At 38.4% G+C, this 25,994-nt stretch overlaps 1 protein-coding gene across 4 annotated transcripts in view; it reads right to left on the bottom strand.

Moving 5' to 3' along the window:
• Window positions 1-25,994, bottom strand: part of LOC111569158 (caskin-1-like) — a 60,850-nt gene that overhangs the window by 29,803 nt on the left and 5,053 nt on the right. For all 4 annotated transcript variants that reach the window (XM_035948603.2, XM_035948604.2, XM_035948602.2 and 1 more), the window contains exons 2-9: window positions 15,220-15,271; window positions 13,514-13,611; window positions 7,891-8,036; window positions 7,643-7,738; window positions 6,263-6,384; window positions 1,504-1,612; window positions 975-1,083; window positions 274-368 (exon numbers count right to left, since the gene is read on the bottom strand). In XM_035948603.2, the coding sequence (XP_035804496.2) occupies window positions 274-368; window positions 975-1,083; window positions 1,504-1,612; window positions 6,263-6,384; window positions 7,643-7,738; window positions 7,891-8,036; window positions 13,514-13,611; window positions 15,220-15,271 (827 nt within the window). The remainder of the gene's footprint in view (window positions 1-273; window positions 369-974; window positions 1,084-1,503; window positions 1,613-6,262; window positions 6,385-7,642; window positions 7,739-7,890; window positions 8,037-13,513; window positions 13,612-15,219; window positions 15,272-25,994) is intronic.

Raw genomic sequence — 25,994 nt, 5'->3', positions numbered from 1 at the left:
GTCACCCAACAATACCAGTACAAGCTAAACGTAAATTCACCACAAGATTCGTTTAAAATCTCTCTGAATCTCGCAGAACCAGCTAACCTCCAGTAATTTATGAGCAAATGCTTGATTAAAGCAGTCAAAGTCTGTACTTTGGTCTGATAAATCAATAAAAATCACTGAATGAGAAGGTGTGTCCAAACTTTTGGCCGGGTGCATCTATGAAGATCTTAATTAATTGTACTGCACAATTCCTTCGATGCTGGGACTGTAGTCAGGCGATTGTACCGTGATAATGTCTCCAGCTTTGATGTTGAGGCTGGTGAGGTCGTAGTTGTTGCAGTAATCCTTCAGTGCTCGAACCTGCATCGCAGCCGAAGCATCTACAAGACAGAAGTACAGACAGTGCAGACGAGAGGATGGAGGGGAAGGCAGATCAGATCTTAAAGTCCCTCTCTGGTCATTGATCAAACCTTTAAATTTCATCTCTGTGTATCATAGTTACATATTTATAAATTATTTTATAGTAAAATGATTTAGATGTAACCCCGCATTGTTGCTTCCCTTAGAATGTGAAGATCTCTAAAGTCCTACGACTCCGCTCAACACGATGGAAAGTTGTAATATTGGTGTAGTTCAGTCATGCAAGTTGGAAGCAGATTCTGAAGAGGACAAATGCTATAAAAAGACCCAACCTAAAGGACTGATTTCTTAGTTTCGTTCAATGTAAAACCCTGGAATCTATGTTTTTTAAACTGTCATTGGTACACTGTCATTTCACGAAAACCAAAAACCCTCAGGGGTAGTGTTGATTCCTTATTTTGCTCTTGATGTGCATAAAAACACCATACAGACATGCTGAAAAAGTAAAAATATTGATGTGAAGTGACACAAATCAAACCAGAGGTAAATTCATATTCTAGACACAAAAGCACTATTGCTGGATGCTTGTCTGAAAAAAAAAACGTGTTTGCAGGTGTGTGTTATACCTCTCAGCAGCTGTTTGATCTCCCGACTGGCCTGTGTGGTGGTGAACTGGTTTACGATGTCCAGGGCAGTTTGACTCAGAGTGTTTCTCACTCCGGCACTGATGCCACTCTGCAGAGGAGAAAAACAACTGAAGCTGCAACGTCAAATTACATCTGACAGAGTTTGTAATAAGGATGCAGCTTTGTGCGCCTGCCTGCTGCTAATATTTGTTGTCTGTGCTCAGCAATAACATCAAAAGTGAAATGCAGCAGGATCAGAGAGAATGCTGATGGCAGGGTTAAGCATTTGCATCGTCTGAAGGTGACAAAAGGCCTAAAAAAAAACCCTACAACAGCGGGTTTGAATACGGGCAGGAGACTAGACGGTACAGTTTTACGTAACAGGCTGACGTATCCCACAGGTTTCCTCATGCAGCTCAGTGTGAATGACAAATGCTGAGGCATAAAGTTGTTCAACTGAGAGGAGCGAGGCGGCAATAACAACAGATGCTTATGTAAACACATTAAACAGACGGACAGATCGACTTACATCCAGCAGCAGACGAACTACCTCCGTCTTCCCACAGAGGGCAGCCTGATGTAGCGCCGTGCCAGACTCGGACTGTCTGTTGATGTCTATGCCGGCCTGAATCAGCAACCTGCAAACAGGAACAACACTAACCTTTATTTACGTAGCGTCTTTCATTATTTCATTCCACCAAAGTGAGAAACAAAATGAAAAAAACAAAAAAGCCTCCACATTTATGCAAGTGTCTACAAATATTTTTTTTTAAAAATACAGATGTGGAACTGTATCATCTTTAGATGATAACTGTAGTCTTTTAAGTGAAAATGTATGGCATTTAAATATGCATTTTTGGATGGAAACGTGTTTTTTTAACATATTTTAACAGCATTTTTAGTTTTTCTCTATAAAGAATTGTTCCGTTTTATGTTTCTGCAGGCTCCCAGAGGAAAATCTTACCGCTCAATGCTCCTCTATAGCTTGGGAGGTGAAATTGTGATCGTTGTTTTAGCATCGACTTTGACTGATATGATTCTCATATTTTTCTTCTAAAATTCACCAGCAGATATAGTCATTATTCTCCTGTATATAATATAGTCATATTTGAGATTCAGCTAATGGATCCATTTTTCTGTGGAGCTACATGTGAGCTTTATTTTATATAAATATAATTCAAACACTGTACTGAATTATACTGAGAGGTCTTCCAAATATTTTGTCATCTTTCATTTTTTTTAATTTTTCAATGGAAATGAAGACTTTCCCTTCAAAAAGTTTCAAGGAAATCAAAACGATCCTTCTTAAAAAAAATAAATACATTAAAATGTCCTAAAAATGTGGATTTTCCAGCACTGGAGCTCATTTTAGGATTGATGCAGCACCAAATGACATTTTGATCTGACAAAACAATACCAGTAAATATTTTCTACTTATAGATTTTTATTATTTTCATTTGTGTTAAAAACCTGCACAAGCTATTGACATTACAACTTTTTCTTGAGGTTTCTGTGAAATTCAGTAGAAAATACACCTGTGAAAAACAATCAACTGGTGAGGCTTTAAAGATGCTTTAAAAGAATCAATGAAATTATAAAATTGAACGCATCAATATGCATTTATACAGCCAGGTCCATAAATATTTGGACATTTGGGCTCTGTACATCACCACAATGGATCTGAAATGAAACAAATAATTATGGACCTGACTGTATAAATACATATTGATGCATATTAGTGCTGGGCGATATGGAAAAAAAATCATATATCACGATATGGATTATTTTATATCACCATAACGATATATATGATGATATACCACAACAAAGTATGTTTTCAGTTATTCTCTGACAAGTTTGACAAAAATTTCATTGCTTACTTTTTTTCCATGAAACTTTAACCTGTTGCTAGGGCTGGACCCGAGTATTTGGTCCCCATGGTGGTATGCGGACATTAATTTTGAGATCCGAATATTCGCCCCCCCTCCTACCTCCACCCCCACCCCCTGTTGGACGTTACGAACCGAGCCGAAAATTCGGCTCTTTCCTCCGTTAGCTCACCGCCTCTGACCTCACGGACCGAACCGAATATTCAAGTCATTCCTTCGTCCGTCCATCAATTTCTCACTTATATCACCTGTTGAATTTTAACATATCAGAAAAAATCGAAGCTAAAATAAGCCTACAACAAGAATCACAATTTCATCTCCCGAGCCACAGAGGAGCAAACTCGGAGCAGTAAGATTTTCCTCTGGGCTGCTACAGTGTTGGTGTAGAGTAACGGCAAAAGAGGAAGAAAACAAACCAGATAAGTAAGGACCACACTGGCGTCTAATCAGAATCAAGTGACATTTGGTGGTTTGTTTACATGCTGCAAAATGTGCTGCATTGAGCAGCTAATTAGAGATCTGACGTTCGCCGTTCACTTTTTCCTGATAGATGTTTGTTCGGTCGGTCATTTGACAAGCTGAAGGACAAGCGTGCTTCTGTGTTTACATTAGATAAGAAGCAGACTAGTAGTCTGTGTTGTTCACAGCGGAAGGCTCAGTGTGAACGTCTTCTCTGCCTATGATGCAACATTTACTGATTTATCAGAGATTTGGCTGGTTGTATCGAGATAAAACCTACATCTACGGCTAAACTAATGCAAAAACAGCTAAATACAATGTAGATATTACCAAAACAAAACTATAAGGATAGTACATAATGTGGGAAGACTTTGAAATTTCTTGATTTAACTAAATTTAGAACTGTGCAAATAATTTTCAAAGCAAACAACAACTTCCTTCCTGATAACTGTTCTGAAGCAAACTTGCAAATTACGAATTAAGAAGAAACTTTCCAATTTAAAAAGTCATTTGCTCACAGCACCACGAAGAACAGAAGTTTATCAATATGTGGGGGTACATATTTTTGAAAAATATTGCTTGAAAAATATAATAATGTGGAAAAGTAAATGTGTTTTGAAGTTTCTAAAGAGGTATAAAAGTAGGAGGTTTGAATATAAGGTAAACAGGAAATAGTAGATATGAGATGTACAGACATGCAAGTTAAACTTCATCCTTTTCAGACAGTATTTTAGGTTTTGGATGTTTTGTTTTGTGTATTTATTTTCTCTTTTGCCTTTATAACACTGCGGTACGTCTGAAATAAATTGAATGAAGGAATGAAATGACCATTACAAGGAAGGAAGCGAGTCATTTCTGTTTGATGAGCCACAGATGAGAGTGAAATCAAACAGCAGATGAGACACTGAGAGCGAAAAGACAACAAGGCCTCCAGAAAAACAAACAACACAGAAACCGACACCGTTCCTGCTCTGCTGCTGACTGTGGAGGCAAAGTTCTGAACTTCTGAATGCTCTGGTGATTAGGTCAGCTGGCAAGATGTCATTGAGCAATTAGCAAAATGGCCTCTCCAGGCAGTTAATTTCTGAGTTTACCAAAAGGCTTGAAAACAAACACTTTGAATGATTCATGTTTGCTGGAGAGCTGCGACACCCGTCTGTTCTGAGCAACTTCACAAATTTACACAAACGTGAAACCACAATAGATTTGAAATGAAACAATCAAGATATGCTTTAACTTCAGACTTTCAGCTTTAATTTGAGGGTGTTTACATCCAAATCAGGTGAACGGTGGAGGAACTACAACACATTTTAGATGAACCTTCCACCTTTTTAACCTTTTTACATTTGGATTCTTTCATTTCAGATCCATTGTGGTGATGTACAGAGCCCAAATGTCCAAATATAAATGGACCTGACTGTATAAATACATAATGATGTGTTAAATTTTATGATTTTAGCGATCCTTTTAAAGCATCTTTAAAGCCTCACCATTTGATTATTTTTCACAGGATTTAGCTTTTTTTTTTTTTTACTGAATTTCCCAGAAATCTCAAGAAAAGGCTGTAATCACGTCAATAGCTTTTGCATTTTTTTTACAGAAATTAAAATAATAAAAATCTATCATTTATCTTCAAAAATCTATAATTTTCAAAAATTAACATCTGCACTAATATTAACTCAATTCTAACCAGATTTTTTTTTCTTGTGGGTAGAAACTATTTAGTTTTGTCAGATCAAAATGTCATTTGGTGCTGCATCAATCCTAAAATTAACTCCGGAGCTGGAAAATCTACTTTTTAGGATATTTTGTCTGTGTTTTTTATTTTCAGGTACAACTGTCTTGATTTCCTTGAAACTTTTGGAAGCGAGAGTCTTCATATCCATTGAAATTCACTACAGTGGTTGTATTATAGTTATATAAAATAAAACTCATATGCAGCTCAGATGTAGCTCAACTGAGAAAAATGGATCCATTAGTCAAATTATCTTATTTAAATCTCAACTTTGACTCCTGTTGCTATAATTGTTCTCCTCTTTTCTCATCTATATTTCCTATATATGAGAATCATATCAGACAAAATCCTAATTAAAACCAGGCTGAAATGACAATCACAATTTCATCTCCTGAGCTGTAGAAGAGCAAACTTTGAGCAGTAACATTTTCCTCAGGGAAATTCTATGTTTTACTGCCACCTGATGAATTTAAGTCCAATTTTCAGTCATTTTTGGGGTTTTTTTGCAGCTGCTGAATGTTCAACAGTTGTGGTTCAGAACTGTGCATCAGTAGTTGTTCTCTAGTTTCAGTATAAAGGCTGTAAAATGGAATTTGTGCATTAAGTTACAAATTTGTTTGTAATTTATGCTGCATTGTATGTTATATCTAAGATTGTTACATTTTTATCTATAAAAGAGTGCATTGGTACAAGCATTTCACTACATAGATTGCTGTGATTCACTAAATATTACAATAAACGAGCAGTTAAGTCATGGATTTGTTAAACTCACTATTAAACACTTTAAGGTAAAAATGTTCTTTCACATGAAGTGATTTCTGTCTTTAGCTTCTTGCTGCTATTATCACTTACAGTCTCAGAATTTGTTAAGAATTTGTCTTCTTTTTTCAAATAACAATCAATCTTTTTTTCTTTCTTTTCTTGTCACTTTCCCCTATATTAACTTCACATATTATCCATTTTATACTTCTGGTTCTAATGGCTTTAAAATGGAATTTGTGCATCAAGTTGTCGCCCAAGCTACAGAACAACAAACTCTGACTTTCCTGTGGGAGTGATCCATAGCGCCACAACAGGTATGTTAATGGGAGTTATTGTCATTATTTAAGGTGAAATTAGATGACACAGGCAGGTGGACGGATGAAGTTGGTATGAAAACAAACAAACACTGAGGGAAGCAGCCTGAAAGGAGAACTCATTCGAACCGTATGACGTCTATGTGTCCGTTCTTGGCAGCCAGATGCAGCGGCGACACTCCGTTGGGGTCGGAGGGTTTCGGTTCCAGCATGGCTGCACACATGTTACTGCTGAGCAGGAGCTGGACCACCTAAACACAGACAAACACACAATAGAAGAGCTGTTCCAAAAGGCTGCAACAAACCAGGTAAACAAGCTGCTCAATATATGTGCAACCTTCTGCAAAATTAGACCTGCTACTCAAACTGTTGTTGCACAAAGTTCTGTCTTCTGGTTGCCAACACTTCTAAATGTGTTAGCCTCATTACTGTGGTGTTTTAGATCACTAGATATGATTTTAGGCTGTGTTTGGGTTGTTTTACAGTGCAGCTGTTTGTTGGATGAATCAATGTAAGATACAATTTCTCGTAGACATTTTGATCATGGATTTATGACAGGATATTCATTCTAAGATGTATCTTGAGTTATCTGACTCAACTCTGTCCTGCCTCTTTAGTCAGGCTTTTGATTAATTTGATAGATTTTATTTATTTACTACTATTATTTATTTATTTATTACTATTTACTACATATTTTAGTCTATTTTATTCATGGTTTATTACTATTCTTAAAACTTTATTATTGATTCCTCTATGTATTCGCTTATTTACATATTTTAATATATTTTATACACGTTTTTTTTTAACTTTGTTTTAAAATTTCCTGATCGCAGCTCGAAACGCACCACATGCTCCATTCTGGTCTGGTTGTGGTGTGTTTTAACCTGCTATCTGGTGCGTCTCCCCCAGAGCGGGCTGCAGCTCATGTGCATAAAGTTCATCACAGAGGGTCGCTACAATATGTTGCACTGTTTGTACAACTTGATGGATGTTCGTTGGTGTTTCGCCCTGTTCTGAGTGTTTTAATATATCTAATTTCACATCTGTCGCTGGCCAGCTGGGTTGAGAGGGACAGAACAGGTTTATGATGAAATACTTCTAAAGCTACTTACTGATGCTCCCATTATCCTCAACTGTACTTTGTATTTAGTATTAATTAGCAAATTATGAATATTTTGCGTCTTAAAAACCCAGTGCAATATTTATTTTACTACATACACAATGGTTCTCTACTTACCTCCAATTCATGCAATAACAATAATGTATCAGTATTTCTATTCATCTAAAAAATCTGTGCAATACCACTGATATGTGCAATAAATACTGTTATAGTAGTTATTTTTAGATTACTGGCACTTTTTATGCTACATTCCTTAAATATCTGCGCTGTCTTTGCTGCTGTACCAATGCAAACTTCCCCACTGTGGAACTAGTAATAGGTTGTCTTAACTTAAGTAACATCTCCATTAGTTAGCATGTTTGTTTGAGTTTCCAGTCAAATACACTCACGCTGACTCGTCCAAATTCACAAGCGAGGTCCAGCGGAGTTTTCCCAGCTGAGTCTGAGATGCAGGGGTTGGACTGGTGTTGCAGCAACATCTCCGACTGTAACACACAAACACACATTTTACAGCCACATCCGAGCTTGAAACGACCACATATCATGCACGCATCATCAAATACACACACTTCACAAGAACACACACATGGGATTCAGTAAAACCTCCCACAGTTCACACACAAACACACACACTTACCCCATCGTAGTGCCCATGCTGAGCTGACAGGTGGAGCGGGATCTGTCCTTCGTCTGAATGTCCGTTGACTGACGAGCCGGCCTTCAGCAGCATTTTCATCGGTTCAGTCTTCCCCTGCCATGCAGCATAATGCAGAGGACGCATTCCTGCGCAAGACACAGGAAACACACACACACAAAGACAAAAACACAAAAGATGACAGCACAATAAAGCAACAAGCACACAGACACAAACACAAAACAAGAAATAATGTTTATTTATTACTCTGCCAAGAAACAGTGGAGTTATGTGATGATCAGCGTACGTTTGTCCTTCCGTCTGTTTGTCTGTGCATAACATTAGTCAAAAACGGATTTGGATGAACTATTCAGGGAAGGTCAGAAATGACACAAGGACCAACTGATTAGATTTTGGCAGTGATGCAGCTTATAGTCTGGATCCACAGATTTGTTAAAGATTTCTGTATCATTGCAAGATAGCGGTACGGTGTTACTGTAACTATGACTACAAGTGAATGCTGACGATCACATGATTGTGATCCTACTACAAATCCACCGCTGCGGACTAATCATACTCCACCAAGGTGGAGTATGATTAGTACTGCGCTCTCTGAGTGGTTTTCTTGTTTATTTATTTGCTAACTGCATTTTTGATATTTTTATAATTGTACACTAAAGGCCAAAAGCTTGGAAGCGAGATCAAACTTGTACAAAAAAAATCATAGTTTCAACAAAATAAATATGATTATTGTATAGAGTCACTCATCAGAATACATTTTTACTATAATGATCAGGTATTTGTATCTGTACTCTTGTTTCTATACTCAGCCGTTTCTTTCCAGTCATTTCTGTGGTAGTTACAGAGATATGGACACAGCTGAGATTTACAAGGATTTTTGTATGCAAACTCTCAAAAGACAAAGAGAAAGTGAATGATACAAACTGTGATTTGCTTTTTTTTTTTTTCTTACTTTTGCACTGAAGTTGTGACTCCTGTAAATCTTCTCAATCCTAAAACTAAGCCTTTTTTTCTTTGGTTAACATTTATTCTGCAATTGTCTGATATCTTCAATGTATACCTACAGGAAAATTTAAGAAAATGGTCCATATCAATGAAAGTAAAGTCTGATCATGCAGTAAATACATCCCAAAATCCATAGAATTCATACCAGTTTTTAAGAAAGACATTGTGAACAGAAACTTGAAGTTGCTTCCAAATGTTTGGCCTGTAGTGTAATGCATATCTTTTGACAATTGCACGCCTTCTTCTTTTAGCACCAATGTGGATGAGACTCTAATTTCGCTGTACTGTTGTACAGAAGTGCATTTTTGTGCAATGGCAATCAGCTCCTCCATGAATTTGCGATGTTGGGATCGTACCAATTCACGCAAATTCAACCAATCTCCATGAATTCTGCGCAACTTTGCAATTTTGTCCAATCACCGCAACTTTTCCGCAATTTTGGCCAGCCTCCCTTGAGTTCCAACAATCATAGCAGTCCCCAGCGCAAACGTAATGCACGTACGTCAACAAATTCACTTCCTTATTTATGGTTTGAACACCCAGGCATGTCCAATTCTAATGTCTCTCATTTAACAAAAATTACTGCTGAAGACCATGCAAAACAATTAATTCCCTGATGTTCTTCACCAAAGTGGAGGTAAACTGTTTTGCACCCGTGCAATATTGCGGTGGAATACAAAAAAAAATTAAAAATCATCGATTGCCAAACACTTTTCTACCGTGAAACATATTACGAGAATGGCTGAAATGAGCGGACCACAGACCAGACAAATCACCGTGAGGGAAGCTGTTGCATCCAGATCTGTTGGAAAGAATGAAGGTAAGTTAGATTCATGACTCCGCCACGTACGATCAGCATACCTGAATCCTTCCTCTGTTAGCAACATTACTCAAAAACGGACTAATGGTTTTGGATGAAATTTTCAAGGAACAACAGAAATGACACAAAGAACGAGAGATTAGATTTTGGCAGTGATGCGATTTATAGTCTGGATCCACGGATTTGTTAAGGATTTCCCATTGAAATAGTGGCACGGCGTCTGATAGCGGCACGGTAACCATGGCAACAAGTGAACACTACCTCACCTGCCTGCTCACGATCACATCATTGCCATCCTACTACAAATCCACCACTGTGGACGTATTGGAAATGATACAAGAAACAATTGATTACATTTTGGGGGTGTTTCTGAGTCCCATCAATTCCTGCTGCCTGCTACAGATTTAGGTCATGCGATTTGGTATCCGTATGTAACATACACATGCATAACACACGCCTGTGCTCATACCGACCACTTCATGTTAAACCAGTGTCTGGCTGGTGCTAATTTCCCACCGTGGTATGCGAGATATTGTGTAAATGTGTTGGAGCGTAAAAGAATTGATTTCGGAATAAATATTGTCAATTAAAATGTTGAAACATGTTCTCAAAGCTGAAAAAAATAAAACTTTTCCCCGCAATTTCTGTCTCCCAATTTTTTTTAGAAAAGCTGCCGCGAGTTCAGGCAGTTTTGGCCGCAACAATCTTGAAAACCGCTCGCAAAATCCTGGAGGGGCTGGACAATAAAGATTTATCTTATTTTATCTGATCTTACCTCGACTATAAAGACACACGAATGCCTGCAAATACGCTTTTTTATTTCACACACAAATCAGCAGATCCAGAAAACAAAAGTACTTCTGATTTCCTGAAACTCAAATATCAATTAATATAATCTAGTGTGCTTATTATGTGAAAGGAAATATACAGTAAATTCATGCATTAAGCTTAAACACGAAAGTGAATCAGCAACTATTCAGATAACTGACCAAGTGCAACTGATTAAAATGTATTTTTTTAAGTTACACGTTCCAGTTTTGTCAAATATAAGGTGTATTTTTCCAGTAAATATTAATATAATATCATTTTTCCAGAAAAATAATATTTTTGGACCAACTTGTTATTGATGTTTTTGTCAGTTTCAGACATTCTGTTGACTAAATAACTGATGGGTAAACTATAATAATAATAATAATAATATAATAATATGGAGCTGTTGTAACGGTGAACTTTCCCCACTGTGGGATCAATAAAGTATATCCTTATAAAAACAATCCGTCTACTGATTGACAATGGTGCTAACTGCCAGTTAGCCTTAATGTGAATGCAATTTTTGCAAACCTTTCAGTAAGATCTGTCTTACAGCAGCAGCAGCTTCAGGTTCAAGCTCCTGGTACGCCTTCTGGAAATACACTCATCGCGGTTGACATTTCAGACCTTTTGTAACCCCTACAGTATTGTTCGTGCAAGCACCGGAATCACGGGCCGTCTGAGACAAACGGCATCCAGACAAAAGGCCAGAAAAAAAAAAAAAACCTGTCAGTTTCCTGATGTGACTGAGAGAGGATTTTGAGGGAAACTGGACAACCCAGCCCAGAAATACGAGGTGAGCACAGGGCAAAAAATAAATCAGCGTAGAGTCATTAGCAGTGCCTCAAACCACCAGAAGACAATAAATGACACTTTGCAGCAGGGGCTGTAAGGAGCAGTGTTTCTAATGGCAGCAACCCAACAGCCCCAGTCTTGATACCAGAGATGAGCCACATCGTACGGCTGAATAAAGACGCCCTCCAGGCTTGGCTGGCATGGGGGAGTCCTGACTCAGAGGAGAGGTGCTGGCAGGATGGAGATTCACAGCAGCTGCAGGAGTTACAGAAGCTTCAATATATGAGGAGATGTAATTTACCGTAACGCAGCCTCAAAGATCTTACAGAAAGTGTCAAGGAAGAGCGACAGTGAGCTTGAGAAATGCTTCATGCAATGGACACAGCCTCAATTCAGGGGGTTCTATAGCAAGAAACTGTGACTGATGGGTCCTGTTTGAATCGATAAACAGTGTTTTATTTGACAGGGTTTCCCAGTTGTAACTATATACAGTTGCGATCATAAGTTTGTGAAATATTGTCCTTTTTTTCTTGAGAAAATATGTTTGATCATGGAAGAACTTTTCTTTCATTTAGGGTTAGTGGTCAGACAAAGTTGTATTTTCTCTGATCATTCATGTTTTCATTAAAGAATGGGACATATATTACTAATTCTGCCTGGGTATGTAAACTTATGAGGTCAACTGTATAAAGTCCAAATAAGATAATGCTGATGAAGTGAGACTAATGTAGAATAAATCAACATTTAATACAGGTTTAAGTTTTGCACTAACAACAATAATGAATATAAACGTGATAGTCTTAACTGGGTGCTGCTTTTGGAAATACCCTTAAGTGAGTTCCTAGAATTTTCCTGGCAGAGTTTCTGAAAACATAGCTGCTTGTTCTTTTTCCTGTTTTTGATGGTTTTTGGAGCCCAGGCGCCCTTGTCTGCAGGATGTCCAGGCCACTGAACCTAAGATGGCATTTAGCACATTGTTTTTTGTTTTTTTTTTAACTCAGAGGAAACGGTTCTTTCCAACATAATGTTGGCTTGTTACATTTGGTTGAGGAATGAACCTTAAACCTGCAATTACTGATGATATTTAGCCATGTACCAGTAGCCAAACAAGCTGTTGTTAGACTGTACAAAAAGCACTTCTCTCAGTAGACTGCTCACTGAAAAACTGTCATGCATCTCAGAAACATTCTGAATGATGAATATTCTGGACTTTTAAAATACCCTGTGCAATATTATTTATTATTTGTTTTATATATATATATATATATATATATATATATATATATATATATATATATATATATATATATATATATATATATATATATATATATATATATATATATATATATATACTAGAACATACTTCTCTTTATGCACTGTTTTTGAGATTTACCCTTAAATGACAGAAAATGTCCTGTTCTGTCGATAGATACATCATTTAATAATACTAATTGTATTTTTTTTGGATTTACTTTATATAACAGAAAAGGATTTTTGTTACTAACTGGTCACTAACTTTGTCTGTTTGCCTTTTGTTGCTGTAATCAAAAAAATGTAAATGGCAGCCATGAAACTGAATCAAAACATGTAAAAATATGGATGATACAGCTGTAATATGCAGTTTAGTGCGCTGTGTGCATGGAAGCTTCCAGTGTTCACAATAATAATTTGAGGTTTCCCGGCGTCACCATGACACCCGCTGAGGAGTTGGTGTCACCTGGTGTAGATGCCTGCCAGGTGTGTGCCTCTATTTAGAGACATACTGTGCATGACTGACTGAGAGAGCAGAGGCACTGTGCCCACATCCTTTAGGGATTATAACTCCCATCTGCCCTGAGATTTCTTCTTCTTCTTGTACTCAAATTTGCCAATGTGGGATGGAGATATTCTGCTGCTCTGCTTCCACTTGGCTCTCAGTCCTGCAGCCATGAAGCACTTCTCTGTTTTCTGTTGTTTACTGCACAAACAAATCTGCCACTTCTCATAAATACACTACATGGGGAAAAAAATGATATTGCATCTCCGACGAGCTCACCTGTTCTATTACATAAGCTGGGATTATTTGTCACGCAGGGAGACTCGGAAATGTTTTGTTTGTTGTTGTTGACGTGTTTTTTTTGTGCGGTTAAACAGTGACACACAGTGTGAATATCTGTGTGCATTTTTTTTTACCTTTATGGTCTTTGATATCCACCGCCGCCTGGGCCTCCAGCAGCAGCGAGATCAGCTCCTTGTTCCCGCTCAGGGCAGCATGGTGCAGCGGCGACAGCCTTCACACAGACAGACGCACAGATTATGTATAAAAATACACATATTCATATACTTAGTGCAAAACCTGAACATAACTTTGCTGAATTAATCTTCGGCGTGCAGCTGCTCCGCCCCTCAGCTCTGTGTGAGCGACGGGAGGGGGGAAATGACCTACTTCCATTAATAAGCAATCTCTCTACCCCGGAGTTGAGTGTGCACACAGGGCATCTGTGTGTGTGTGTGTGTGTGTGTGTGTGTGTGTGTGTGTGTGTGTGTGTGTGTGTGTGTGTGTGTGTGTAGGTGTGTGTGTGTGTGTGTGTGTGTGTGTGTGTGTGTGTGTAGGTGTGTGTGTGTGTGTGTGTATGTGTGTGTGTGTGTGTGTGTGTGTGTGTGTGTGTGTGTGTGTGTGTGTGTGTGGAGGTGTGTGTGTGTGTGTGTGTGTGTGTGTGTGTGTGTGTGTGTGTGTGTCTAATGGATCCCTGGCGAACACAAGAGTCGGGCCCTGGAGTCAAATCAGCGACTCATCAGTCATTACACAAGGAGCTGAGTCCAATTATCTGACTCCAATCAACATAATAAAAAGATCTTCGCTATCTGATGGAGCCAAATGGAACGCAGTCGTAAACCAAGCATGTGCACACAAAAAGCCCGACCAATCGCAGGGGCTAAATATAGACCAAAATCCATAGTTGAACATTCGGAGTTGATAAGAGGGAACATTTCTGAGCAAATTAAGAGCTAAGAAAATGTTGGCGTCGCTTTAAGGTGATAATTAGAGTCTTTAGATTTGAGCTCTTCGGCCGGCTATACGTTTCCAAGAGACCTGAGCGGGAATTAATGTGCATTGTAACTAATAAAAGAGAGTTTATTCCCCCCCTTTTTTTTGCTTACTGCTGTTAATTAGATGAACAAAGCTTGAATCGGCTACAGACTAAAGCCTCTGGTGTTTGTTGAAGTTCAATGTTTTGCTCAAATCTGACTTTTCTGGTTCAAAGACAAACCTCTTACATCACATTTTTTTTACTTGTAACCCCTTAAAATGAGGCAAAATCTCCAAGTTCTACCCGTAAACAGACATAAACTCAAAACAAATCTTTCTCATTGACAGTTTAAAACATTTTTAGAGCCTCTTTAATTTGTATGAATTCGGGAGCTGAGTGTTTAATTAGTCTATGAGGCAAAGTGTTCTTTTGGATGAAAAAAAAAACAGTGACCAAAACATTCTTTTGGGACTCTTAGACAAAACAAGGGTTGAAGTTGTATAATGAACTTGTATATAGTCATGTAAATTGACTGCTACCAAACCAATGAACCAAACAAATTTTATGACAACTTTTCTCCCTCAGAGTGCCTACAAACTTTTCTATATTGTTTCTATATTCAGCATTTCACCTGGAAAACAACAACAAAACAAGATAAATACAGTAGAAATCTCATCATTTTCTTTTATTCTTATGCCTTTAAATATCTTGCAGGTCTAATGTAATGTTTATTCAAGAATTCAACTGTGTTTCTACCAACAATTTTAGGTAATAAAGGTTTTTTGAGGTTCCAAAAACGAAGGAATGGGCTAATAAGAAAGAAAAAGTGAAGGTAGGAAGGATAAAGAAAGTCGAAGAGTCTCTCACCCATCTGCATCCTGGATGTTGACATTCACTCGCTTTGCTGCTCCGAGAAGCTCTGAAAGCGGAAAAGATTTCATTTCAGTCCCATGTTTTCTGTATTCTGTTTTCTGTCTTCTGTTGTGTACAAATTGTAATATTTCATTCACTCAATGCTGAAGCTGCACTTCTACAACTTCTCTAATCCTCAGTTTCTTCACCACAACAAAAAAAGAAGTGACAAGCCAATAAAGACAAAGAAAAGTCACTCAAGAGGAATATTTTGTGATAAATACATTCAAATTTAAGGCCTGCTAGCATGCAAAATTACAGATAATAAGATACTCAAGTGGCAAGCTGGAGCCAGCAGGCTGACAAACTGTAAAGGATTCCTGTAAAACCACAACTTGTCTCTTTCACACTTTGTTTTCGTACAGATTGAGTAAATAACATGTTTTGAAGTTCTGCCGATGCTTAGCTTCCTCGCCTCCTGGCTCTTGCTCAACATTTAGACAAACATGAGAGAGGTCTTGATCTTTCCATCCAACTCTTGGAATGAAGGCGGATGAGCTTATCGGCCAAGACAAAGAACTATTCCTGCAAGTCTGAGCTCTTTTATTTGAGTGATAGCAGGCCCAAGTGTGAACATTTTTAGAATTTAAGACTGCAATCGGATTTAAATTTGGAGTACTGTTTTATGGATATTTTTCATGCCAATTTTGCACTGACTTGTTTGTCTGTCTGTTTTTTGTTGTTGTTGTGTGATGTTTTTGAACTGTTTAATCTAATGTGCTGAACTTCCTAAACGGTCCTTCCCAAAGAGATGAATAAAGTATTATTTCTATCATTTTTACTTGTATAGCTCAATCATTGTCATCATTACAATACAGAACTGGATATTTGTTTCTAGCCAGAACCATTACAGTTCAAGCAAACCTCACATTCAGTTTCATATTTGAAAATGAGTCTCAACATTTCAGCAAATATTTCAGCTTTACTTCGCAAATAATCTGTATTTACCTCAGAAAAATTAGACTTATCAGTGTTGTAACACTTTTAATGAATTTATTTATTATTCTGCCAAGGAACGGTGGAGTTATGTGACGATCGGCGTACGTTTGTCTGTTTGTCAAAAACAGACTAACAGGTTTGGCTAAAATTTTCAGGGAAGCTCAGAAATGACACAAGGACCAAGTGATTAGATTTTGGCAGTGATGTGACTTATAGTCTGAATCCACATACTGTATTTGTTCAAGATTTCTGTATCATTTCAAGATAGCAGCATGGTGTCACTGTAACTATGACAACAAGTGAACACATGATCACACATCACATGATTGTGATTCTACTACAAATCCACCAATGCAGACTTATTGGAACTTATACAAGGAACAATTGATTAAATTGTGGGGGTGTTTCTGAGTCCCATCAATTCCTGCTGCCCGCTGCATATTTAGGTCACATGATTCAGTATCCGTACACAACATACACATGCTTAAAACACGCATGTGCTCAGCGCAAGGTCATTTTGTTTGTGCGTACGTCTATTAAATGGACACACTGCGGTGTCCTGATTTCTGCCACAAATTTTTTCAAGATTTCATCCATCGTAAATGATACAGCGACTAAGCAACCTTGGCAGAGTACTGCCCTCTCTGAGTGCTTTTCTTGTTTTCTCAATCAAATAATTAATGTACTGGTTTGCTTAAGTTTAAAAATGAGTTCACATCCTCACATCTCTTTTGTCCAATCAGCAGCCAAAACCGAAAGAGTTTCACTTTACAATCACAGCAAATAGACAAAAGTCGGAAATCTGACAATTTTGTGTTATTTTTACTTAAATTGTGGTTATAAAAATGGTCATAAAAACATCACATCAAAAGATAAACTAAATTAAAAGATATTTTATCTCTGTCACATATGAGTGACTTTGTGTGTGTTTGTATGTATTTCTACTGCGTTTGTGTGTATATGCACGTCTGTACTTGTGATTATGGGATTGATTTTGTGAATGCACATGTGTGAGAGATGACATTGATCTCGAACGGAAGCATCTGAAAACACCCGGCAGCAGAAAAGGAAAATCCAACAAACACTCAGAAAAGGACGCATAAAAAGCTGCTTGCTTGTCTCTCTGCCTCCACTACTTTTTTTTTGTGGTCTGGTCAGACCCTGATAATCCACAGGCCGTAATCTGTAGCTGTTCTGTAATCTGGGGAAAAGCTTCTCCCTCTCTCTGCAGCTCTATCTGCATTTCATCCCTTCATCCTGCTCTCACACTCTAATTTTCCCTGTAATTTGCTAAAGAGCGCGTGCTGATTGGGAGTTCTGCTGTTTCTGTTTACACTCTGCAGCTGACATCGGTTTACTGCATGCATGTGTGTGTGCTTGTTCGTGTGCACATGTAGGTTCCTCCCCACCCGGATCTATCTTGGATTAAAAACAAGAGCCATCCCTCCCCCCCACCCCACAGTTGATGAATCAATGAGTACAGATATCTGTGTCACCGTCAGATGAAACCCCACTCAGAGTCTTATGACAGGGAAACACCCACAGTTATTCCACCAACTTTTTTCTGAATTGATTATCCCTCTTTCGCCACAAGAGGATGGAATGTTTAATCAAAATCTGAGATGCAGCTAAGAAGCTCAAACAATTCAGCCATTCTTTACTTGTCAGACACTTGAAGCTCACTTATTTCATTCGTAACCTTCCACCTAATTGCATCAGTTACTTGAATTCGTCATATTAGATTTTGCAGCAATGTTTTTTTCCTTCCCCGACATGAACTGCTTGTTTGAGAGCATTACCATAATGCCTCTCTGATGGTGTCCTTGGACCGGGGTTCATATTTTTTATGGTAATTTTAGGCACAACCCTGCAAACTGAGCCTCGGTTACCACGGTAACCCTGGACATGCCATTCTCGTAGGCTGTCAATCCCTCGCCGGGGATTGCTATGATATTATTGAGCTCCTTCGCACTGTAGTTCTGTAGAATTTATTTGACGCGAAATCCCAGCATTCATTGGTTTTAATTTGAAAAGCCCTCGATCTTAATGGAACAAACCTGCAGCTTTCGAGTGGAGAAGAAGAAGCCCCAAATGTAACTGAAACAGAATTCCCAAACCTCAGGAGAGGTGAAGTGGAGGGTTTCTCAGGGGTCCTCATTACCAGAGATGTTCTGAAGTCCTGTTTCCATCGCATCTGACTTCACCTGTCATCACGCATTTAGAGTTTCGATGTAACACATAACCTAAAACAAATGCCAGCACCCATGTGTCTTTTCTCCTGTATTCACACAACCGCACACAAAGTGTGTTAAAGTGACCCGACTCCAGGTGACAATATGCTAACAGCTCAGCAAAGGTATTAAAATTTCATCACCATTTCAAAAATGATTGCCACAGAGAAGCACTGTACAGGAGTTTGACACATTTTAGACATTTAGTCAATTATCCCTTAGTCAATATATATTAAAGACACATCTAATTGATTCTAAATTCATTCTTGTAGCATGACAATGACCCAGCACGCAGCCAGAGTGATACAGATTTATCTCCTGCAACAAGAACAACAAGGCATCCTACAACAGATGGTGTCACCCCACAGATCTCAACATCACAGAGTCATTCTGAGATTACATGCAGAGAAAGAAGATGCTTAGACTGAATCCACACAAGAACTGTGGAAAGTTCTCCAAGCTGCTGGAACAACCAGCCAAGTACAGTGCTGTGAAGAAGTATTTGCCCCCTACAGAAATCTTCTATTTTTGCATCTTTGCGTCACACGTAAATCTTTCAGACAAACTAATTAAACTTAAATAAAACAAATTTTAATATAAGATAAAGATAACCCAAGAAAATGTTTATTTCATATACTGAAGCAAAAACACTGTCCAGCCCATCTTGCACTATGTGAAAAAGTAATTGCTTCCTTAGCTACCTAGATTGTTAGTTGACCAAATTCATTTGTCGTTGGGTTCAGTTTCACCATCCACACTCACATATGATTACTGCCAGGCTTGTTGAATCTAAACATCACTAAATAGAACCTGTCTGACATTGTGAAGTAGCTAAAGGGTATCAAAAACAGCATGTGATGCCACGTTCTAAAGCAGGAGTCACCAACCTTTTTGAACCCGAGAGCAACTTCAAGGGTACTGAGTAGTACGAAGGGCACCTTGTTTGATACAAACTTCCTCAATAGCAAACTTGTGCCATCATCTTTAAATAATAATAATGAAAATAACATGTAAAAAGACTTTCTGATCACATTTATGTTAATTATTCCTTACAATAATTATTAACAACGATTTCCAAAACAATGACGGTATGAAACACACACACACACACACACGCACACGCGCACACACACACACACACACACACACACACACACACACACACACACACACTTATATGGAAATCTGTTCCAATATTTAAAAGTCAGAGGTATCCCATCTCTGAAACTTTGGCAAATATCTTTCTTGGCAGTTTTGTATGAAACAGCATATTAGCAGCATTTTGTTCAAAATCACACCAGTTACATTTCTGTGCAAATTGTCACTTCTAACATTTTTAGGAAATCATTAACTGTCATCAAATCATGCTTCATTTGTGCAAACCACTACCTTTGTAACATTTTTGAACAATTCATTAACTCTGTCCCATGTTTGCACAAATTACCAGTTATGTAAGAAAAAAAATCAACTCTTTCACATTTTGAAATGAATCCTATCACATTAGTACTAATCACCAGCATTTTTCACCAGCATTGCAACATTTTTAACAGATCATAACAACAAATCATTACATTTTCAACAAATTATTTTTCACATTTTTGTGTAATGGCACGGTGTTTTGAATGACAACATATGTTACCTCTTTCTTTGTCTGTAAATGTGTGTTAGTGGGAAGCCTAGCATTACAGAGCTTATCATGTCTTACCTTTACCTTGCAGCTCACAGTTCAGATGGTTCAGTTTCCCAGTGATGTCCGTTAAAAATGCAAGGGCAAGAATCCACTCAGTGTCCTGAAGCAGCAAGGTGTTTTCCCCTTTAGATTGCATCAACTCTTTGATTTCGGCCAGCAGTGACAAAAAACGCTGCAAAACTGGTCCCCTGCTGATCCACAGAGTTTCTGTGTAGTAACAGGTCGCCATGTTCAGCTGACAGCTCCTCCAGCAGCACATTCAATGTCCTGGTTGTTTGGCTTTGGAGCCATTTATGATCTTCACGACACGAGTCATCACATGATCAAATCCGGCCACTTTTGTACATACATATGTCCTGCTGGTGAATGATGCAGTGGTAATGTAGGAATGTTGGGAAGTCTGGATCACCTCTGCATCGTACAATGAAGCCTGCATGGCGACCCGTCATGGAAGGAGCCCCCGTCCGTCGCTCCACGAAGAAACTTTTCGCCACGTAGCAGATGCCAAAGCTGCCTTTAAGTCCCAGGCTTTTCCTGTCCGTAGTCCGCATACAGTCTATGTGCGCTACCAGGTGGCTAGTTAGCATGGTAGCTTTGTAGCGGCTAAAGTGGCGTCTCTCCACATTGTGCCGCTTTGCCGTCGCAATAGTCGCCCCGCAAATAGGACACATACATTTATCTTTCACTGTCGTGAAAAAGAACTCTTCCTCCCAGTCATCGTGAAAATAGTGTTTTCTCTTTCACTTCTCTGTCATGTTTTGGGGGTAAAAAAAACACAATCTAGCTTCCCACAGCGTCTGCGTCCGAACGCTTCAGCAGCGTGACGTGGTGGTTTGACATGCGCAGTGAACTCTGACTCGGACAAGGTCAAAGTTCATTTACACCGAAGACGTTTTTGTTTTTTTAAAAAAATTATAATAAATATTGTCATTTAAAATCTGCATTGATGTAAGTATTTTCGATTAAAAAAGAACATCAACTATAATTTTTTATAAGGAATTTCATAGTGACTAGTGTTATTTTTAGAACGTGTTGGGGGCAACTCACTTGGTCTCTGCGGGCAACCAGGCGCCCGCGGGCACCGTGTTGGCTACCCCTGTTCTAAAGAGATTCAAGAACAGATGACAAACAAAGTCAATGACATTCATCAGTCTGGAGGGTTACAAAGCCGTTGCTGAGGCTCTGGGACTCCAGAGAACCACAGTGAGAGACATTATCCACAGATGGAGAAACATGGAACAGTGGTGAACCTTCCCAGGAGTGGATCGATGGCCAACATTTCTCCAAGAGTATCGGCATCTAATCCCTCGTGGATTTAATTACCAAAACGACCATAAAGGTTCATCTGGTATTTACAAAAAATATCTGGATGAGCTCCAAGACTTTTGGGAAAACATCCTGTGGACTGATGAGTCGAAGCTGGCACTTTTTGGAAGACATGGGTCCATTACATCTGGTGTAAAGCTAATACTTTTTTTTTTTTTTTTTAAATTTCAGCGCATTTAATGTTTCATATAAAGTGTCATAAATATGGAAATATATAGGGTTTGTGCTGTCAACAAGAAGCTTCCGGACACTGTAATGCGAACAGTCCTATACATTTATGTAAGATAAAAAATTACCTCTGTAACATGCATGTAAAAGTACAAAGGGTTCCATCTTTGACTACTCTGAAGGCAGAATTTGCCCTTTGTCCTTCCAATATAAGATGCATGAGACTATCTGCCATCCTGTCGCCACAAAATTACATTCCTATAGAACTAAGCTCCATTCTCAATTAGGTTTTGAGGAGAACTTAATTTAGTTTTAAAAGAAACGTAGTTTGTGACCTGAGCCATCATAGGAATGGCAGACAGATTGAAAGAGCCACAAAATCCACATTAGGAGTTAGAAGAAGGGGATGGAGGCACAAATCAGAGACTGGACTTTAACCCAGAAGACCAGGGTTACTGTCACCATCAGTGTGAGGTTGTTTTTTTCATTTTCTCTTGTTTGCATTTTCTTTCGAAATAAAATTAGTCACCAAAACTACGGGGTTAGGTTGAGGTATTTGTCACGCGCTGGTCAACACTTTGAAATGTTAGAAGCTTGGTAAAGTTTAGGCACCAAATTTATAGGAAAATATCATGGTTAAAATCTAATACTGCGTTCCACAAGAAGAACATGATACCAGCAGTGAAACATGGTGGTGGTAGTGTGATGGTTGGAGGACCTGGATGACTTGTCATCACTGATGGAGCCATGAATTCTGCTCTCTATCAGAAAATCCTCCTGGAGAAAATCCACCATCAGTTCATGACCTAAAGCTCAACACAAATAGTTTATGCAGTAAGACAATGGCCCAAGGCACAGAAACAAGTCCATCTCTGATTGGCTCAAAAAGAACTAAATGAAGGTTCTGGAGTGGCCGAGCCAAAGTCTGGACTTGAATCCAACTGAGATTCTGTGACAAGACCTTAAAAGGACAGTTCATGCTGGAAAACCATCTAATGTGACTGAATTAAAATTATTCTACAGAGAAAAGTGCACCAAAATTCCTGCAGTCAAAGAACTGCAGTTCCTAATGTTAATATGGTAACACATACAGGCTTTTGGACATACCTTTCCACTTCTGTTGATGGTATAAAGCTTTTAGCTGCGCACTAAAAATGGCTGTCAGTTGGTAATCAGACTGTAACAGGCAGCTTAGGTCAATACAACCCCGATGCAAAACTGGATTAACAACACCCATTTTATCTAGATAATTAATGACTAATGACATGTAAACAGTGGATTAGAACAGCTCCCTTCAATACTTTATTTTAGTTTGAGTGAATAACCCACATCAGTATAAAAAATTGCTTTTCATAACAGATGCTTTTTCCTCTACCAAGGATGGAGCCAAGGTGGAGTTTGTTTGTTTGTTTGTTTGTTTGTTTTTCAGCAAGTTAACAAAAGAATTACTGAGGTGAAGTCAGTGATTCCAAAGGAAGAAATCTGAAAGCATATCTGGATCACTTTCTTTTGAGAGATGAGTAATTGATGGAGGTCTGTGTACAAGTGCCCTACTAGTCTTAAGTGTTAGTTCATCAGTGCGTACTGTTATTTTAATCCTGCTTTGTTAGTGCTATATTGACTATAACTGGGTCCGTTTTGATGCAATGATTTTTAGTTTATACATATTCTGTGAACAGAACAAGCTGTTGACAGTTAAAACATCTCGTTTGCCAACTTATAAAGTGGAGCTACCAGCTTCTGAAGATTAATTGCCCATCAAACTCAGTGCAAATACTCACATCTTAAATCAGAAAATGAAAAAAGTGCCACTTCAGGTGCCAAAGACGAGTCTGCACTTTTCTGTACATAATGGAAGCAGTGGCTCATTTTGGCTTCACAGTGTTAAACTACAATTCCTAACAGCTACATCTCTCTCTACCTTTCTGCACGCCAAACAATCAAAATATTTAGTCAGAGAAAAACATGGTGACAGGTTTATTTCCTATGATAGACTTTAGAAACTGAATATGCAACAAAAAACTCAAAAATGACAACATGCTTATACACTCGTCATCTACAGAACATTTCTATTTATGTAGCGATTAGAAAGAAAACACAGTTAAAGATGCGTTCAGTTCAAATTTATAGGACTTCACTGTCGATTATTCTGCAAATTATTCCATCCATCAGTCAATCAATCATTTTGGCTACCTGTACGATAGTCAGAAATGCTGACTAGACTCCCAGAGCACAATTTGACAAATGCACGCTACAGATTTTTTTTCTTTCTAACAGAAAACAACCCAAACTACATATTGTGCCTATGTATTATAGCTGTTGCTGCTCAGTCATCAGTCACAAACACATTTCATTGACATCCATCAGTCTGGAGGTTTACAAAGCCATTGCTGAGGCTCTGGGACTCCAGAGAACCACAGTGAGAGACATTATCCACAAATGGAGAAACATGGAACAGTGGTGAACCTTCCCTGGAGTGGACCAACGAGCAACATTTTGCCAAGAGCATCAACATCTAATCCAGGAGGTCACAGAAGAACCCAGACGAACATCTAAAGATCTGCAGACCTCACTGGCCTCAGTTAAGGTCCGTCTACATGATTCACAATAAGGAAGACAGAGAAAATGGATCCATGGGAGAGATGCAAGAATCAAACTACTACTGACCATAAAGAACATAAAGGTTCATCTGGTATTCACAAAAAATATCTGGATTAGCCCCAGAAAATTTGGGATAAAATCCTGTGGACTGATGAATCAAAGTTAGAACTTTTTGGAAGACATGGGTCCGTTACATCTGGTGTAAAGCTAATACTGCATTCAACAAGAAGAACATGATGCCAGCAGTGAAACATGGTGGTGGTAGTGTGATGGTTGGAGGACCTGGATGACTTGTCATCACTGATGGAGCCATGAATTCTGCTCTCTATCAGAAAATCCTCCTGGAGAAAATCCACCATCAGTTCAAGACCTAAAGCTCAACACAAATGGTTTATGCAGCAAGACAAAGAGCCAAAAAACACCAACAAGTCCACTTCTGAGTGGCTCAGAAATAACTAAGTTAAGATTCTGGTGTGGCCGAGGCAAAGTCTTCAATCAAATTGAGATTCTATGGCAAGACCTATAATAGGTGTTTCTGCTCAGTCATCCATCACAATCACATTTCAAGCTGTTACTTTTTCTGGAACATTTTCTAAAGGTGAGGGTTAAGAGATCAACACCTTCTCTAAGTCCTCGAGTCAGAAAAGCTAATGAAAAGAAATATTCCCACTCTTGCCGGTTAACTGCTGCTCTATTACAGCACTACAGGTGATACCTTGATGAAATGGGAACACGAGACCTTTATACTTTCTTACCATTACAGACTTCTGTAGGCTGTGCCAAAAAAATGGTCAGTGTTCCTTGATCACTGATAGCAGCCATTTCAGTGGATTGCCAGAACATAAAAAAGACACAATTATGATAAGGGTGTTCTCATATCTCTAAGATAAAGAGCTTTATTTCAACTGAGCCAAAGATAAGAAAACCATTACCAAAAGGTTTAAGGAGTATGTCTTACTTTGTGTGAGCAGCCACTGGTTTTTAATATCTTCTGTTTTAAAGTGAGACTCAATATCTTAAATCTGAAGTGATTCAGACTCCAAAGAATCAATTTTGGAGTCCAGTGATCACACCAGGATTACAAATTTAATGGATAGTTGCAGTGATATTTCTTATTTTTCACACTGTCCCAAATCATAATGACAACTAACAATGATTTGATCCTAGAAACAATTGCTGTCTGTATGTCCAAAGCCTGATATCTTGTATTGTATTCCTCTGTGCCACGAGCCAATTTTTGTCATGCCAATGATAGAAAAAAATGACCTCTAAAATTTATTTGGAGTTGATCCCATAAACACATTTCTGGTTCCTGAAAATACTGACTAGATCACCAAATGTGCATTAACCTGCCAATACATCCAGTCCTCAACAGGTGCTCCTCTTATCTGAGTTGTGTTTGGTGAAAACTACAGTGTCAAGCTCTTTTAGGATATGAAGCTATAAATACAGTTTTCATATGTCTTCACTGCAAACAAATGGTTTCAAACAGAGAGCCACAGACAAGCTCAAAGTCAGAAAGCAGTGAAAGACATCCTAAAGTATATTGGTTCAGGTCTTGTCACAGGATTTGCTGACAATAGGGAGAACAGAATAACACCAGCATTCTACTTAAGGCCTATCCCTTGAGTTAGTTATCAATAATATAAAAATATGTACATGAAGGAACACATTCTTGACATTAACAAAGCAAGTCGAAGCTGTTTAAAGTTGATTATTCATTTTACGGATTCAATTTGGGTGACTACGGGTTTGCCACGGAGGAACATGAGGTC

This window comes from Amphiprion ocellaris, chromosome 4 (genome assembly GCF_022539595.1).
Source record: "Amphiprion ocellaris isolate individual 3 ecotype Okinawa chromosome 4, ASM2253959v1, whole genome shotgun sequence".
Taxonomy (NCBI): Eukaryota; Metazoa; Chordata; class Actinopteri; family Pomacentridae; genus Amphiprion; species Amphiprion ocellaris.
The sequence above is the reverse complement of the archived record's forward strand: the minus strand, read 5'-3'. Positions and strand labels throughout refer to the sequence as shown.